Source organism: Planococcus citri, chromosome 4, assembly GCF_950023065.1.
Source record: "Planococcus citri chromosome 4, ihPlaCitr1.1, whole genome shotgun sequence".
In the NCBI taxonomy this organism is placed as follows: domain Eukaryota; kingdom Metazoa; phylum Arthropoda; class Insecta; order Hemiptera; family Pseudococcidae; genus Planococcus; species Planococcus citri.
The window spans coordinates 60,272,734-60,291,896 of record NC_088680.1 but is presented as its reverse complement, the minus strand read 5'-3'; the positions used below and the strand labels follow the sequence as shown (position 1 = coordinate 60,291,896).

Here is a 19,163-nt window from a genome sequence, read left to right as displayed (position 1 = left end):
CATAAAAGAAGTTTTATTTTTATTTTTATTTTTAGACTAAACATTGGAAAAGGGACTCAGTACAGGGAGACCAAAATTGTTTGATGAATTGAGAGAGGGTTTCTCTCAAAAAAAGTGTGTGGTGCTTGGAAAAATTCTGAAGCAAAAATTGAGGATTTTCAACAAAAAAATTTACATCCTATTCTTTCGATTTCTTTGGTGTGATGGAGGGGGGCGGGGATTTTTTGCTTTACTTTTTTTGAACCTCATAAAATCCGACTGCCTTACTTAATGGGTAGGAATATAAAAGAAGTGAAATTGCAAAATAAAGACCACTTAAATGTATGAGTTTGAAGACAGATTTTGAGGACAGCAATTTCAAAATAAACTTAGATATTATAAAAAAAAGATAATTTTTTTTCATACCTACTTCCTTATGCTAAATTTCCTGAACAAATGTAGAAGTTTGAAGCACGAGTTGTAATAAATTGATTAAAATTTTAGATTTTGCATCATGATGAGCAATTGAATAATCGATTCAAGTTGGGCATTCCTGCTTCTGCTCAAAATATCTCAAAAATGGAGTCATCTAGGAAAAAAAACTGATTGTTTCTCACTTGTTAGAGATTTTATATTCTACAATTTTGTTTTTCTTCATTTTTTTATATGATCCTCAATCTCCCTCCCCTTTTCCCTACCAAAAAAAGTTTTTTTCCAAATGTGATATAAGTTGAGTGCCTAATTTTAAAATCAATAAAACTTCTCCTCCCATGATTAAAAATTGAAGGAAAAAAAACTCAAAATAAAAACGAAAATTGCGTTAAAATATTGTCAATCTCTCAAAATAATCGTATTTTCAAAAATAATGTGATCCGATTTCCCAAGTTATAAGGACCCCCCCCCCCCTCCAGAAATTTATCCAATCTTCGTTTTTGTGTAAGAATTGCTCTGAATAAATCTCTTTTCAAGAAAAAAACCCTTCTCTGGCCCTATCATTGAAAAAAAACTTCTTTTATTGTAATTTAGGCTATTTTTTTCAACTTTGAAGAGCTCTCTTTGAGAAGTTGAAACATTTTTATTGAGCCAAGAGAGGGGTTTTCATGAACATGGAATTATTTAGAGCAATTTTAAGTGCAGAAAAACTTTTTTTTACATTTCAAAAATCATTTTCTTTTTGAAAATTGTTTGGTGGTTTTGGACTCTTTGGGGGGGGGGGGAGTAGGACTTTTGACCCTGAAATTTGAAGATTCGAGTGAAAATATTTTTTAATGAGCCAGGAGAGTGTTTTTCATGAAAATGGAATTATTTAGAGCAATTTTTAACACAGAAAAACTTTATTTCTACATTTTAAAAATTATTTTAGTTTTTGACTTTTTTTTGGTGGTTTTGGACTCTTTTTTTGGGGGGGGGGGGAGTAGAACTTTTTGACCCTAAAATTTGAAGATTCGAGTGAAAATATTTTTTATTGAGCCAGGGAGAATGTTTTTCATGAAAATGGAATTATTTAGAGCAATTTTTAACACAGAAAAACTTTTTTTCTACATTTTAAAAATTATTTTGGTTTTTGACTTTTTTTTTGGGTGGTTTTGGACTCTTTTTGGGGAGAGTAGGACTTTTTGAATCTAAAATTTGAGGCTTTGAGTGAAAACATTTTTCATTGAAAAAGGAGATTATTTTTCATGAAAATGGAATTATTCTTTAGAGAAATTTCTAAGGCAGAAATAAAACTTTTTTTCTACATTTTAAAAATTATTTTATTTTTTGACTTTTTTTTTGTGGTTTTGGACTCTTTTATGGCGAGTATAGGACTTTTTGACCACAAAATTTGAGTATTCGAGTGAAGTAAACGTCGGGAAATAACTCCCACTACACAGGGTCTATCTTGTGGGGGAGGGGGGGTTTGCTTCAAATTTTTTTAAAATAATGAACATTTTCCCTATTCAAGAATTTTTTTTTGATTAAAAATTTTAATAAACTGCGTAAGTAAGAATGTATCATAATAATACTTGGGGACGAACCAGTCAGAAGGGGGAGGATGGGGGGGGGGGTCAATGCTTCGAAAATTTTAAAACTGTCTTATCCATCAGTCATTCTCGTACATTTGTTCGCATTTCTGACGTCTTTGATCTTGAAATCAGTAAATACATATTTTGAAACGAACCCAAGATCATTTCGATCTGATGAGGGTGCATTGGGAGGGGGGGGGGTTGGAGAGGAAGGGGGTATTAGCTCCAAAAAATTTTCAAAAGAGTGAAATTTTGTCAAGTCGAGTTTTTTAATCTAAAAATTGAAATACATAAATATTCACCAGACTCATAATAGGGGACAAACAAACAGGAGGGATTCACAGGTCAGTCATTCTTGCACTTTTTTTTTGCCATTAAAATAAATGACTTCCTTGATCCAAAAATCAGATCATAATCTTCTACGAGTAGGTATATTTAGAAATGAGGGAGGGAGGGATGATCTGAAAAATTGACCAAATTCAAGAACTGTTGGAATTTTTTGACTACGAAAATTTAAAATGAATAATGTAAGGAACCTTAGATGTGAAAAGATGTGTGGGAGGGGAGGGGGAGTGAAAAGATTCCAAAATTCGGTATAATCAATGTATCATTTATTTTTGAACAGTCCTGCCATGTTGAGTTTTTAGTTCTAAAAGTAGATATCCATGAAAAGTGAGTTTTTGAGAATGATTTTGACCTCAGGGATGGTCATGGGATGGGAGGGAGATTTGAAGAAGACTATTTGTGAAAGGGATGAAAATTCTTCAAAGAACAGAAATGTTTTTACTAAAAAATGAAATGAATAATTTGAATATGAAATAAGTAAAAGAATTTGAAAATTTTTCCACAAATTCTAATTTTTTTGGTGCATTTAGCAAAATATCTCCAAAAAAAAAAAAAAAAAAAAAATGGAAAATCTTTTCTTCATTGCAAGATTCAAAATTTTAGAAAAATTTAGCCAACTTCAAGTCTCTGATGCTTCAAATACGATCAGAGTAAAATTATTCGCCAAACTTCACAAAATGTGCAAAAATGGTTGAAATACGAATTTTAAAATTTTTTAGGTATTAAACCCCCTCTTTCTTCCACTCCTCAGTCCGTTCAGAGACTTTTGACATAAATTCCTTCACTTCCAAATCATATCAAAGATTTTAAATTTATTTTATTACTACAATAATTGGTACCAAATTACGTAACCAGTGCCTTAGAATCCCATCAGCAAAGGAGAAAGGGAAGGGAAAGAATTAATAAATCTGACCAGAAACGCTCAAAGTGACTTCCCAAGTTCAAGGAAAGCATCTCTCGCTCTATTTCCTCCCGAACTTGATGCCTTCAATAGATACGTTTCTCAAAAAGAAAATCCGACCCAAGACCGCAAGTCAGATCGATACAATACAGCATAGGCTAAAAATTAATAAATCACCGATTAAAACGCAACCATGCCTATCTCTACTATCTCTATCACTATACTCGTAAGGGTAGCTTTACGTCACACTGATAATCGTAAATATACAAAGAAGAGGTTGTCGTAAAAATTCCACATAATTCATCCGTATATCGAATCCTCGCCTCGTCTCGGTATAATTTTTACCCTCGGACACAACAGAACCGTGGTTAATACAGAAAATTTTTCCTTGGCTAGAAAAACCCAGCACACAGTTTGTGAATGGGTCAATACTAAAACGTTTCACTTCCAAATAGTAAACACAAACACCGGTATAGTAAATCAATAGAAGACTCGTGAACTACTATGTAATGAAAACTTTTCTATACGTTAATTACAGCTCGTAATAGCCGGGTCAGCTTATCACACGCAAAAAAACCCCAGAAAAATAAAGCTCACCGCAGCCGAAAATTGCCTACTCGCACACACGCAGGTATACACGAAGTACAGCTTTAATTGGTGCGGAAACCGAATTAAATTCTTTCAAGTTCCGAGAGAGGTGGTTTTTTTTCTGTTTTTTAAATTGGCTCGAAACGTTGTGTTTCCGCTTCAAGGTTAAAGATGCGCAGTATTGCGTAAAACACAGCTGAGGCTGGCTGAAAAAATACCGAGTACTCTAAATGCCGAATTACGACTTACGTGGTGACATTTTCAAGCAAAGAAAATCAAATTACAAGGTTGAGAACCGTGAGAAACGCTAGTTCGCTATTATAAGCGAATTTAACAATGGCAAATCTCATGATTTAATTAAAATCAAAGACACGCGAATTTTTTTCTTTCTTTCGTTTCATTGTCAAGAAAACGTCGATATGAAAGAGAAGTTTTTTTTTCTAATTTCGTTTGGAATGTGGAAATTTTTTGATCGATATGAAATTAGTTATATCGAGTGGTTAATATTTGATAAAGCCAAAGGGAATAAAAGCGATGAAAGAGTGTTTGAATTTTTCCCATGTGTTTTCATTATCAAAGTACGTACTTACGAAGTTATGATAAAATATGACCAATCTTCCACTTATCCTCTCTCTTCTCCTTTATAATTATTTTCACCAGATTACTATCTAAACTCCTGATGGGACTATTAAGGTGTTTGTATTTATTTGTTTTACCTACTTACTATAAAAAAGTAGTGAGCTTAAAAATTTATGTGTACTTAGTACAGGGTCCGCCAACGAAGTGTATCACATTTGTTTTTCAAATAAATCGGCAACACTGATAGCTACAACGCTGGTAAACGCATCATTTGATAGCCAAAACTGCACATTTTTTATGGTAAAAATTTCATTTCTGCTGATTCACTTACCTATAACGATGCCTGAATGGAATTAACAAAAGAGCTTATTTTGCAAAATTTTTCAAAAGTTCATTGCAAAAAGTTTTAGTTTTTTGCCAAAAAATCAAAGACTAAGCATCCTAGAAAAAAACTAACGACATTATGTCGCTTGGAAATTTAATTCTCTACAATTTTCCTCGACCTTCATTTTTCCGTAGAGTGCTTTTTTCCGCCTCCAGACCGATTTTTATGTAACGCAGTTTCAAAAGTTCATTTCAAAAATTTGCAAACTTTGTTTCATAAAAGTCGGTCTGGAGGCGGAACAAAACACTCTACGAAAAAATGAAGTCGAAGAAAATTGTAGAGAATTAAATTTCCAATTGACGTAATGTCGTTAGTTTTTTTCTAGGATGCTTAGTTTTTGATTTTTTGGCAAAAAACTAAAACTTTTTGAAATGAACTTTTTAAAAATTTGCAAACTGAGCTCATAAAAATCGATCTGGAGGCGAAACGAAGCGTCCTACGAAAAAATGAAGTCGAGGAAAATTGTAGAAAATTAAATTTCCAATCGACATGATGCAGTTAGTTTTTTTCTAGGATGCTTAGTTTTTGATTTTTTGACAAAAAACTAAAACTTTTTGAAATGTGAAAATCGGAACAAACTTTTTAGCCATTCTGTATGTAATGACTGTAATGTTGTTCATTCCATTCAGGCATCCTTACAAGTGAATCAGCAGAAATGAAATTTTTACCAAAAAAAAATGTGCAGTTTTGGCTATCAAATGATGCGTTTACCAGCGTTGTAGCTATCAGTGTTGCCGATTTATTTGAAAAACAAATGAAGAGTGATATTCCAAAACTCGCTTTGTCCATTTTCACAACTTTTCAGGAGAGAGGAAAAACAGTTTCCTTTTAAACGGGTAAATTGGCTTTTTAGGCGAGTTGAGCACTTTATTTGGGTGGATTTACGATGTAGGAGTCCAGGTATACATCTCATCCACTAAATACTGCTGAAAAAAATTTCAATAAAAATGGACAAAGCGCTATTCGGAACATTATTTTTTTTAAAATTTTTAGTGAATTGGCTATTTAGGTGAGTTTAACACCTCATTTTGGTAGGTTGATGATGTAGGAATGTGAGTTAATACTTCATCTACCAGGTACCACTGAAAACCCAACTTTGATAAAAATGGACAAAGCGAGTTTTGGAATATCACTCTTCAAATGTGATACGTACACTTCGTTAGTGGACCCTGTATGTACTATAACAAGTCAATTAAACGAGAAGTTGAACTTTTTAATTTTTTGCTCCAAGCTTATTTGAAAACAACTAATCACATTTCTTTGATAGGAAATTTCATGTTCTACAATTTTGTTTTTTCTCATTTTTTTTTCTCCTATGGAACTTTATTTGCCCAAAAAATCATTTTTTTGTCATTAGATACTAATTATTTCAAAGTTTAAAAATTGGAGGCATTCATACAGAAGAAAAAGTAGGTAGGTATGTAGCATTGTACACAAAAAAATGAAAACGGGATTATTTCCATCAACAGGATGACTCATACACAGAATTCCAAAAAATCATTCAATTATGTAAGTCCGTTTTTCGAAATTTTTCTTGGAAACACCTTTCAAAATTAAAAAAAAATATCACGAAAAACATTTATCTTTCCTAATTGTTACCACTTCTAAGGGGCTCTCATGAGGTAGAAATTATTCCTCAAAGTTGATTATGTTTTAAGGTCAAAGAATTCAACTAGTTCAAAATTTATGATTTTACTCATATTTTTGCCTCAATTTTTAAAAGACAGCTCCTTACCCATTTCTCCATCCCAATGATATGTACCTCTAGACCATGTTTTTTGATGAAAAAAATCAAACGAGACTTGAATTTATTTTTCCAATTTTTTTTTCAATATTTTAAAGTGTCTGAGCTCCACTCTCCACCTCCTTCCCTCAAGTGATCCCATTTTAATTAGCTGCAAAAAAACCTCAATAACACAACTTTCTATTAGGATAATCGCTTGTTGCTTCATGCTCTAAAATTTATCCTTCCTTAATTTTTTCAAAAAAAATGGCTTTTAGCTAAAAAATTTGAAATTTTTTCTCAATTTTTTCATCAAAAGTAAATGTCAATAACCAATTTTTGAGAAAATTGAGGCGTGATGAAAAAAAATGAACAGAAACAAAATTTTGGAGCATGAAATTCTCCATCAATTGAGTGTGTATTTCCAACTTTTTTGAGATAAAATCAAAAGATGAAAAATTTAAAAAATTTCCCATTATAAAAAAAATTATTCTTGAAAAAAACTGAGGATCTTGCGAGAAAAACGAAGAGAAACAAAATTTTAGATCACGAAACTTTTTCATCAATAAAATTAGTGAGTTTAATTTGTTTCTAGAAGTCTGTTTTTCTGAATTTTTTCAGCTGTAATCAAAATACAGTAAGTATAAAAATTTTTCCATCGCAAAAAAAATTTGGTATTTTTGGGGAAAACTGAAGGATCTTATGAGAAAAATGAAGAGAAACAAAATTGTAGAATGTAAAATTATTCATCAATGAGCGAGTTGAATTTTTTTTTCTAAAAGACTGTTTTTCTGTATTTTTAGCCTGTAACTAAACGATGACAAAATTTTCTATCACAAAAAAAATTATTTTCGAGGAAAACTGAGGATTTTTCTGAGTTATTTTAAGCTGAAGTTGGATGATGAAAAATTTGAATTTTTTCAGATGCAATCAAAAGATGAACAAAATTTTCCATCACAAAAAAATAATTTTCAGAGAAAACTGTTGATCCTACGAGAAAAATTAAGAGAAACAAAACTGTAAATCATGGAATTTTTTATCAATTACATATTAGCGAATTTAATTTTTTTCTGGAAGACTGAGTTTTATGAATTTTTTCAGCTAAAATGAAAAGATGAAAAAATTTTTTTATCACAAAAAAATCAATTTCGGGAAAAACAGGATCCTGCGAGAAAAATTAAGAAAAACAATATTATTGAGCATAAAATTTTTCATCGATCAAGTGATGGGTTTATTTTTTCCCCAGGGGGCATGTTTCTGAGTTATTTTAAGCAGAATTTGGATGGTGAAAAATTTGAATTTTTTCAATTTTTTGATCATGGAAAAGTCAAGTTTTAGAAAAACTGAAGATTCTACGAAAAAAGTAAAAAACTGAAAATTAGAGCATAAAATTTTCCAGGAGTCAAGTGTGTTTAATCTTTTTGGAAAACTGATGAGTTTTGTGAGCTGAAATAATACCTGAGGGTGTTAAAATTGAAGTGCAGAGTGAATTTTGGCTTTCCATCTCCGTCTAATGAAATTTCAGGGAAATTTCAAGTTTCAAAAATCTACTGGAGGCTCCAGTAATTTTCAAAAAGTCATTGGAGGCTCCAAAACGACTTAAAATCCACCTGCAGTTGACTTCGTAACGTATTGAAATTAGCTTGCAGAATACATTTCGGTTTTCCAACTCCATTTGATGAAATTTTGTGGGAATTTCGAGTTTCAAAAATCTGCTGGAGGCTCCAGAAACCAGAACTGCTCAAAACGGTTTGAAACCGTTTCTAATCAATTTGTCAGTTAGAAAATAGGGCATGTCCCAAATTTCCGCTTTCTTGGTCAATTTCGTAAGATTTTGATTTTTTCCCTCATTTTTGGCGTAAATTAATTGATTTTCAAAAATTCACGAAAAATCGAAAAAGATACTTCATCACTTAAAATTTTGACAGGTGATGAATCTTGTCAATCAAAATGGCCGTCATTTTGTAAGTAGGGCCACTTTTTGTTGAAGATAAGTGCTAGAAATGTTCCTTAGGACTCCTTCTTTAAGAAAAAAGTTGTCCCGAAGGGTCGACCGGGGGGAGGGGGGTGAAATGGATCCTTATGCGGGCCCCTCGACTTGAAATTTCTTCAGAAGGTTTGGAAATCAGTTCGGGCTGCTAAGAATTGAGTTGTAATTCATCCTCGACCTGTTCAAAGGATTTATCCACTTTCGAGCCGAATTTTCAGGAACCCCTCGATGCATTTTGTGAACCAAAAATGTTTCTATCTTTGGGAAATTTTTGAAATTCTTGAAGTCATTGACTTTTTAGCTGCCCGAATTGATTTTCACACCTTTGTGAGAAATTTCAAAACGTTGGAAAAATTGAAAATCACGCTGGAGGTTCCAGAATGCCCAGAAATCGTGAAAATTTGTTCGAAGGATTCAAAATCAGTTTCAGGACTAATTTTCCATAATTTTTACTCACTGAATCAGTACATATTTTTTTAAAAAAAAGCACGAACCGCCAAAAATGGCCAATTTTGAATTTCCAAAAGTCACCAAAAATCTGAAAATTTAATTGGGCTGCTGAAATTTTGTTTATGGAGGGGAGGGGTGGGGGGTGTTCAGTCTATGCTTTTTCCAAAAATGGGGCTCCCGTTTAGACAATAGTAGTGAATACCCTCCCCTCCTCCCCTCCTTTCCCTCTTTCCTCTTTAGAATTTCAGAACCAACTTTGAATGGTGATCTGGTGATCATGAATACTGAAAATTCTTTGAAAAAAATATGAATTTAGCCCCAAAGGACTAAAAGTAAATTACCTCTTCTCTTTTCTCTTTTCTCCTTCATCCTCTCCCAATTGACGAATAAGCTTATAATAAGTTCACGATCTAAAACTTCATTGACAAAATTTCTAGTCCTCTAATTTTTCTCTGTACCTGCCACTGACATCAAAAGTATAATTTTTTGTCAAAAATTCAATCTTTAAAATCTCGACCAAATTTTTCAACTTTGAAATCATCCGAGGGTCACTCGAGTGAATTTCTTCCAATTTCCATTGCTATTTCTACTCGTTGAAATGGCCACTACTGAGCTGCGCACTTTTCAAATCATTGTGCTTTCGCTGTTTCCGTTCATCCAGCTCTCATTGAAACCGGTAAGTTCCAGTTCGAGTGATTCCCCTTCTGTTTATACAAGCCGGTCGTTCGATTCGATAGAAATTACTCCAGGTACTGAAGCATTGTATAAAATACACTACGGCTGCCTAGATATTCGACGTGTTTGGTGTTTCGCGGAGGAAATGTGATATTTGAGGAAATCTGTATACGTTGTTGTAGTATCCCAATTACCAGCGCTATTTGGCCGTGTAGCTCACTCGCATTTTTCGGTATGGGTCGTTGGAAATGAGTAAAAAAAAAAGAACACACCAACATCACGCAATTGTACCATTTACGCAACGATTTCCAAAGTATAAATAGGCTCGATTACTGTTAGATTTATTTTTCCTTTTAGCTCGTGTGTGCCGAAGAATCGGCGATGAGACATGAAAGAGAACTCATATCACAAGGTATATTCTATTTAAGGAAACGTACACCGTCTCACGACGACGAGGTACTACATATGTAAGTACGTATGGTTTCAATGTCATAAAAAACAATAATAAAATAAAGAAGAAGAAAAAAAACTGCAAACAGAACACACGCAGTGGAAGTAGGTAGCTTATGGTTATGTAGAAAAAAAGAACCCTACTTCAATGAGTGCTGTATAAACTTGGCTCGCGTATCGTACACGAACATGTAGCTAAACAATGTTTCAAAAGGAATACACGCCGAATGATAATTAACTCATTTTACTTTGTTGTTGCTGCTGGAGTTTTTTTTTTCACAGATAAAGTAGGATTAGTGGTATAAAATTCACGAATTAGAATGAAAAAAAAAACCAGCCTGCCTATTACGTGTTTTTTCATCCCATATTAAAATCTCGATGCTTTAACAAAATCTGAAATTAATTAAACGAAAGTAGGTATACCGACGAAAGTACATAAATTGGGTACACACACACACAAAAAAACCCATGGGAAATAAGACAGTGAAATTAGCTGGAATATTTGTAAATACGCGAATGGCTTAAGTATACCTACCAACTACCAACGGTCGAATGCTATTTATAATATTTTTCATAGCTTCCCGAATCTGACTCTGAATCTTGTACGTACACTTGTTCGTATATATCACTCGAATGACGTAAATTACCCGTTTGTAACGAGACAATGCGACTAATTTTTCTCTTATATACCGATGAGACCAGGCTGAGCTGGAGAAATCACAAGTGCCTGTGCCACGTGTGTAATGTAGTATGTCGTTATCGAGAGTAGGATTTATGAGAGAAAAAAAGCTCGCTAATTACGACTCTGTTGTTGTTGAAACCAAAGCAAAATGTGAGGAAAATTGGGTCTTTTGGTTTGGAAAAAATAAAAGAAGATGGAAAATTTTCGAACGTAGAACTTGGTAAAAGTTGAGCGTGAAAAAAACTTGCTAGTGCGTGGAATGATTTAAATATTTTTTTTATTTTTCCTACTCGAATAATGTTTGGCTTCGAGCCACGAAATTCATCAAAGTTGTGGGTATTTTGCGATGAAGATAACGTCGTCGTCGCATGGCTATGTCTATGTCTGTGCGTATGCATCATTGGCCAGTGAATCAACCGCCGATGTAATGATTATACCATTAGAAAATTATGTAAAAAAAAGAGAAGACACGTTGGTGTGGTTTTATTAGACGGTTTGTTTTTTCTTCAATTTTTTTAACGAGCGTTGGATCGTGGTGGGTTTTTCATATCTGATTGGTAACGAGAGACTGCAGGGGATTTTTGTTTTGAAGTTGGGTTCCACGACGTGTGATCTTTTTTGAAGTTCTGTTTATTTTGTAGGTATTTGAAATTGGTGATTGAAGTATTCTGAGTCAGTGTTTACGATATAGAAAATAATGCTCGAAATCTATGTAAAAGACTGAGCTAGATGAGTCTAAATTTTGAACCTATAGGTTTGTGAATCCAAGCTTAAAATAGTATCTTGGAAAATCTAGTCTTGATCCAATGGCAATATCCAAATCAGAATTATTCTTCTACAATTTGGATCAGCGAAACTATGTTGATGCTAATTTGCAAATCTTAATTTCAACTAAAAAAATCTGGAGGAAAAACTGAAATCTTTACTGAATTTCATCAATTTTCAAATGAAAAATTGACTGAAATTTTGAAAGAAATTTTTTGAAAAAATTCATTTACTCAATCATAAATGATCAGGATCTCTTCAAAAGAGGGCTTCCATGGAAAAGGGACCTTAATCATTTTTTTTTTGTTTTTTTGATCATTCAGTGATATTGAAGTGTTCTTCTATGAAAAAACGAATTGGAAAATGTTTGCTCGTAGAAACAATTTTCAGTCTATTAGAAGTTGTAAAAATCAGTGAAAAAAACTGACTAAGACCCCTTTTCCATGAAGCCCCTCAAATTCTGATCTACTCGTAGGTTGACTGCATTTTTTTTTTCATTTGTCGAGTTTGATAGAAATTGAATTATGAGGTTTCGCAATGAAGGAGAAGGGGAACGAACAAAGGTGTTGGAATACTGATTTTCAGCACTCAAAATTTTTCAAATTATCTTTTTCAGATTCACAGGTTGTTCTAAAGGAAAAAATTTCAAAAAATAAATCATCAAATGAAGTTGAATTGTCCAATTTTTTACCTAAAATATTTTAAACACAAATCTACCAGAAAAAAATCTATCACATTCGATATAAGAAAAATTTGATGCTTTACAATTTTGTTTCTCTTATTTTTTTAAAGGATCTTTAGAGCTCAGTTTTTCTCAAAAATTGAGTTTTTTATGATGGAAAATTTGAAGGAAAAAAATAAAAAAATTGAATTTCCAATTCTACCTTAAAATGACTCAAAAATAATACAGTCTCCTATAAAGGAGTTGATCACTATTTTTTGATGGAAAAATCTCCCCAAATTTTTGAAGAGCTCTCAGTTTTTCTCTAAAATACATTTTTTTCATCAAGAAAAAATTGAAACAAAAATTTGAATTTTTCATTTTTCGAGTTCAGCTCAAATTTCTAGAAAAAGATTGAACACACTTTTTGGTGGGAAATTTCATGCTCCGAAAATTGGTTTATTTTCATTTTTACTGTAAGATCCTTTGATTTTCTCAAAAGCCAATTTTTTTAATGATGGAATAAAAATCTTAAAAAATGAAATTTTTCATTTTTCAAAAGCTTAAAATACTTTAAGAACACAGCCTCCCAGAAAAAGATTGATCACGTGGAAAATTTTATGCTCTTTAATTTTGTTTTCCTTAATTTTTTTCGTACAAGGTCTTCTCAAAAATTAATTTTTTATGCTGATTTTTTTTTTAAATTTCATCTTCCAACTTCTGCTTGAAAAAAAAAATCAAAAACACAGCTTTCTAAGAAAAAGTTAAATACACTAAACTGATGGCAAATTTGATGCTTTACAATTTCGTCTCTTTTCATTTTCCTCCTCAAATCCTTATTTTTTTTTTTGTGAAGGAAAACTGAAAAAAAATTAAATTTTTCATCTTCCAACTTCAGCGTAAGATAACTCAAAAGCTCACAGCTTCCTGATGGAAAATTATACACCGTAAAATTTTGTTTCTCCTCGTTTTTTTTTTTTTTTTTGGTTTGGCTCTCAGTTTCTTGAAAACTGATCAATAATTTTTTGGTACTTGATCAATAAATTGAGAAGAATTCCGAATTTTTCACAAAAAGAAAACAACTGTTGAAAAAAGGCTAGAGTCCCGAAAAAAATAAAGAGGGACAAAATTCTAAGGCATGAATAATAGAGGACGATTATTATTTTTGTAGAAAAAATTGTTTTTGAGATTTTTGTACAGCTGAATAGATTGTTTCAGTTAAAAAGGCTGAAAAATATCGAAATCTTCTTTGGGGAAAATCAATTCTTAAAAAATTTAAAGATTCTAAGAAAAAACAAATAGAAACAAAAATGTATAGTATAAAGTGGATTACTGAGGGTGGCGGGGGAGGGGGACGAAGGAGGGTGGGAGGATCTGAGACTCATCAAAATTAAGGGAAAAACAAGAAGAAAAATAAAAATTCTGGTCCAGTTGACTTTTTAATAATGTGACCCAGAGAGATCTCGAACAGATGGGGAGGGGAAAGGGGGAAGCGCTGAAACTACTCAAAATTGAGATCCGAACAGAAGGGGAGAAACCATGAATTCTACGTAAGTAGGTAGTTCCGTTTATTTTTTATTAAAAAATGTTCCCTGAAGAAATTATGGAAGGAGGAGGGGGAGAGGAGGATTTGATATTCTTAAAAATTGAGGCAAAAATTGAAGGAAAAAATCATAAATTCTAGTTTCATTGATCTCTCTGACCCTGAAAATTGATTCAAGCACTCGAGGAGTAATTTTAACCACGTGAGGGCTCATTAGAAAAGAGTTAAAAGTGAGATCAATGCTTCATGTCCTAATTATTTTTCAAAGTAGTGAAAATTTGCGTATATAATTTCAAATTTTGATTGAGAAATATTTAAATTAATAAGAGATTCGAAAATAATCGAAGTGAAAGGGATCTTCTGTGATTTTGAAAGAGAGGGAAGGGAGGTTGATTTGCCTCAAAATTTGGAAGGATTAAAATTTCCTTCATTTTCAAACATTTGGTTTACACGTTGAATTTTTAAGCTGCACAATTTGACACGTTAGGAGGAGGTTGGTAGGTGTCCCAAAATTTTTAGCTACAAAAATTTGCCCAATTTAACGAACTTTTAATTTCAAAAATAAATTTTCTGATCGTCGGTGAAAGCCACAAAATTTGAACTTTTAAAACAATAAGATGGATCATCCAGTATATTAGCTTTCAATTTAATATCTACAATTTCAACAAAAAATCCTAAAATGAGTAGGTATTTTCAATTCACGACTCTTTATTTTTTTTCAATTTATTTTCAGCCTTGAATTTTTTATTCATTTTTTTGGGTCAATTTTTTGGTATTTTTCTATCGTACAGAATATTGAGAATCTCAAATTTTCCAAATCTATAAACCACAGGAATTTTTCAAGAATCTCTCCAGTGTCCTATAGGTGAATGTGAAAATGTTTTCAAGTGTTTCCTCTCTCACCCCCCCACCCATTGATACAATTTTTTTCATCTAACTATGCAATTTTCAATCAAGATACACAAATAAGCCCAGACTTTTTTAAATCGACAAAAAATTAATTATTTTCAAAAAAAGGGAGATTTTTATGTCGAATGCCAAACTTTTTTCAGAATTTTCTCCATTTTTGGAAACTATTCGTACTTTGTCAAAAGCTGTAAGTAGGTACATTTTCAGTTCACTCAGGCCTTCATTAGTCAATTTCCATTAAAATTGATGGCTCATTGTTGGAAAATAAAACTAAAGTCAGAAAATGGCAGTACCTAGGTATATATTTTCCTAGTTTGATTGCACTTTGAGATTTTGAGCTTTTGGATTATGAGATTTCATATTTTGAGATTTCACATTTCAAATTTTGAAATTTAAGATTTTGAACTTTTGGATTTTGACATTTTGAATTATGAGATTTCAGATTTTGAACTTTTTGAATTTGAGATTTCGGATTATGAGATTTCAGATTTTATAATTTCAGATTTTGAGCTTTTGAATTTTGAGATTTCAGATTTTCCTATGTATTTGAGATTTGGATTTTTGGATTTTGACATTTTGGATTATGAAAATTCAAATTTTGATATTTGATATTTTTAGATTCCAGATTTTGAACTTTTGGATTTTGACATTTTGGATTATGAGATTTCAGATTTTTGGATTTTTGATTTTGAGATTTTGAGCTTTTGGATTATAAGATTTCATATTTTGAGATTTCACATTTCAAATTTTGAGATTTAAGATTTTGAACTTTTGGATTTTGACATTTTGGATTATGAGATTTCAGATTTTTGGATTTTTGATTTTGAGATTTTGAGCTTTTGGATTATAAGATTTCATATTTTGAGATTTCACATTTCAAATTTTGAGATTTCACATTTCAAATTTTGAGATTTCACATTTCAAATTTTGAGATTTAAGATTTTGAACTTTTGGATTTTGACATTTTGGATTATGAGATTTCAGCTTTTGAACTTTTTGATTTTGAGATTTCGGATTATGAGTTTTCAGATTTCATGATTTCAGATTTTGAGCTTTTGAATTTTGAGATTTCAGATTTTCCCATTTGAGATTTCGGATTATGAGATTTCAGATTTTGAACTTTTGGATTTTGACATTTTGGATTATTGAGATTTCAGATTTTTGGATTTCTGATTTTGAGATTTTGGTTTTTGAGATTTTATATTTAGTAGACGAGTTTTATAAAAATGGTATATAGTTTCTATGCACTCCATTTTTTTCTGTTTGTGTTCCCTCCTCTCCCACCCCCACCACCTCTTTAAAAAATGCATAATTTGAACCCCCTTGTATTCTAGACAGAGAAATTTCGTAATCACAATTCACCATACAATTCAACACCTCGTAACAACGAAAGATGACCGGATATGCAACGAAAATATATAGTCTAAAATTACGTAAATTAAATTCTCACAGGAGGAGCTCAGCTCACGAGCTTGGAATTTTATCACACGGATAGGTATCTTTACCTAGATACCTAATTATGAACTCTTTGGTCTACATTTCCACAATGTACCTCCTCCAGTAGGTACCTACCTATACGCGAATTTACGAAACAAATTACTTCGACGTTATTCTCATGCGTGTCTGATGGAAAAATTCATTCAAATTAGGTAACTTGACGATATAAAACAAGAAAATTTCAAATACGAAATGATTTCACGAGGATTTTCGCCTTAAACCAAACTCTCAACCTGTATGATAAACAGGGTCAGAAACTTTTAAGCTCCAAGCTACAATAATTGAGAAACTTATACACAAGCAGAGGTAGATGTAGTATATGGTACAGTATGGGAAATGATGTCGACGATGATAGCAACTTATCGAATAAAAATTACGTAATTTCGAGCGGAATCCGAGATGATGCTGCGCCCACGACGTACGATGTCATTAACCTTAGAGAAATTTTCGGCTGAGGGGAATCACCGAGCAAGGACGCGAACGACCACTCGTACTCGCATCTGTGTGATCTGTGAACTTGTACACAATATACTCAAGGCAATCGCCAGTACCTACACCGCGAGATGAGGAGATTAACGCAGGCAAAACGTACTCCTCATCGTAAATGTACGAGTAACTTAAACTGGAATTACATGTTGGCTATTGAACGGAAGTCATTAAACGATGTCCTACCAATATTCAACAACTGTACCTATATGTTTATAACCATCACCCACACAACGTAACCGTAAATCTTGGCAAACAAACGGTCATTAACCGTGACATTTTTTGCCCCAAACCGGTTAATTATTTGATAAAATAACAGTGCTATAAATGCAAATGAATGTAGCGATAAAAAAAATTAAAATAACTTAATACGACAGTCGTGTATTATGCTTTTAACTAGCCACTGGACCGTGCCATAAGAGCACAGAGGTGTATGGTATACTCGATAGGTAGGTAAGTACTATATGCTGGGTACTTACAGCATCAGTGCACAATTTTTGTAATTCTTCGTACAGCCACATTTCCACAGCCAGACGTTTACGTATTAAACTCATTTGATGAGATCCGTATTTGGCGGTTAGGAATTTTTCACGACGTTCTTTTACTTCGCCTTTTTCCGTGAAATTCACCCTTAATCCGGATTTGGTCGTTTTGTCATTTTTCACTGAGGGTAATCCGTTCGTTGGGACAGATTTGGACGGTTCGCTGTTATAATTTGAGGCTACTGTGCATTCCATTTTAAGCGGCGATGTTTTCTGTGAAAAAATAAAAAATAAAAAAAATATGTAAAAGTCATCGCCGAAAATATCCCTTATCGTGTAGATTACATTATACGATGAGCCATATTAATTGAAACAAATACGAGTATTTTTTCTCTCTTATCAATACCACTAACATGTTGAAAAATAGTTCACGCTAGAGAAAGGCAGAGCTCCGCATCGCCGACAGGATAATAGTATTGTAAACTTACCAATAAAACAAAACAACTCGGTTTCTAATAAACACTAGTAAAAAATTAATTTTAAAAAAAAATCAATTCAACGAATTAATCCGACTAATAACATAATTCTCACAGGATTAAACGCACGAAAAAAAATCATTAATTATAAACATCCGAGATAAAAACACATGCAGCTGAATGCAATCTGGAGAATTACAACAAAATAAAACACGTACCTAAAAGTGATAAATTTTACTTCACGTACAAATCGCGAACAAGTTATAACTGAGCTCAAATCTTGCTTATGAGTACACAACTGCCGTACAATCTGTTCAAACTTGGTTGAACATCTTCAAAAGTTCAAGATACATGCAAGAACAAAGGTATGCTTGTTTACATTGTAGCGCAGCTCCACGTCATAGTAACGAAACGACGACAAGTCAAATGTGTTAGGTTAGGTTAGGCTGGGTTTTAGTGGATTTTTTTGAGTTAATACGCAATGATATTGGGTAACGAAATTATGAATGAATTTATTTTGCTATTAGGCGAGTGATTTGATACGAATAGGGTCAACGAACTGAGGTTAAAATAAAAGTGATGTTATTTTTCGTGGAGAAGAAGACGCAAACTGTATCACGAACCTTCCGCCTAGTAACCAGTGCAATCATTAATCCAAGCGTCGAAGTTCGCTCTTTCATTATTATTTTTTAATTTTAATTATTGCTCGTTCGATTTAGGATACAATTACAAATTAGCCAATTAATTTTAATTAACGATAAATTTCAATCGTTATGTGAATTTTGAAAGTCTAATTTATTTGCATAAGTGAAATGCTCTAATGTGAAATAGCCTATCGATAAAATGAAATAAAGCATCGAATGATTAATTTAATAATGAAGTGAAATTGAAAGGAATAAAATACGTGCATAGTTACATTTTTGTATCATTTTTACTTTTGTTTGGGGGGGGGGAGGAGGGAAAGGCTTCAGTTAGGTACACTTGAAATTTAATAATTGAAACAGAAGCCTACTTCCAAGAATATCTAACCATCAAAATGTTTCCATGCACTCATTTTTTTTTTTTTTTTTTTGTTAAATAAAATTTACAATGTACCTAGTTGTATAAATACTTATCTCATTTTATTTTTTGAAATGAGGAAATACATTTTGGATGCACTTCAAAAAATTCCTTGAATTTAAATTTTACTTTTTCGGAAGAATTATTCAATTTCATTAACTGTTCGGATCATGTTAATTGATTTAATTTATCAGACATTTTCCATTATTGTTACCTATTTTTTTCTTCAAATAGTACAACGAAGAAATGGAAAATTTTCTTTAATCAACTTCCAGCCCAGTTTTATTTTATTATTTTAACTTATTTTAATTTTTCAAGTTTAGGTAGGTGAAGGTACACAGAGTTGCACAAAAAGAGACGAACTGAATTTAAAGGCCAAAAAAAATCTTCACAATTGACACAAACTTTAAGGGTAATTTGAACTTTATTTAAAAATTACTACATTGAATAATGCAATTTTTTTCAATGAATTATTTATTTAAAAAAAAAAACAAAAAAAAAAACAGAAAAACTGTAGGGAAAAGGAAATTAA

General features: G+C 32.2%; 1 protein-coding gene across 3 annotated transcripts in view; it reads right to left on the bottom strand.

The window, feature by feature from the left end:
• Positions 1–19,163, bottom strand: part of LOC135842555 (protein phosphatase 1 regulatory subunit 14B) — a 58,608-nt gene that overhangs the window by 23,035 nt on the left and 16,410 nt on the right. Inside the window, exons 1-2 of one of the 3 annotated variants that reach the window (XM_065360066.1) lie at positions 17,791–17,912; positions 17,094–17,369 (exon numbers count right to left, since the gene is read on the bottom strand). In XM_065360066.1, the coding sequence (XP_065216138.1) occupies positions 17,094–17,351 (258 nt within the window). In that variant the 5' untranslated portion in view covers positions 17,352–17,369; positions 17,791–17,912. Of the gene's footprint in view, positions 1–17,093; positions 17,370–17,584; positions 17,913–19,163 lie in introns of those variants that run through there. The other 2 variants (XM_065360065.1, XM_065360064.1) reach the window with 2 other exon arrangements.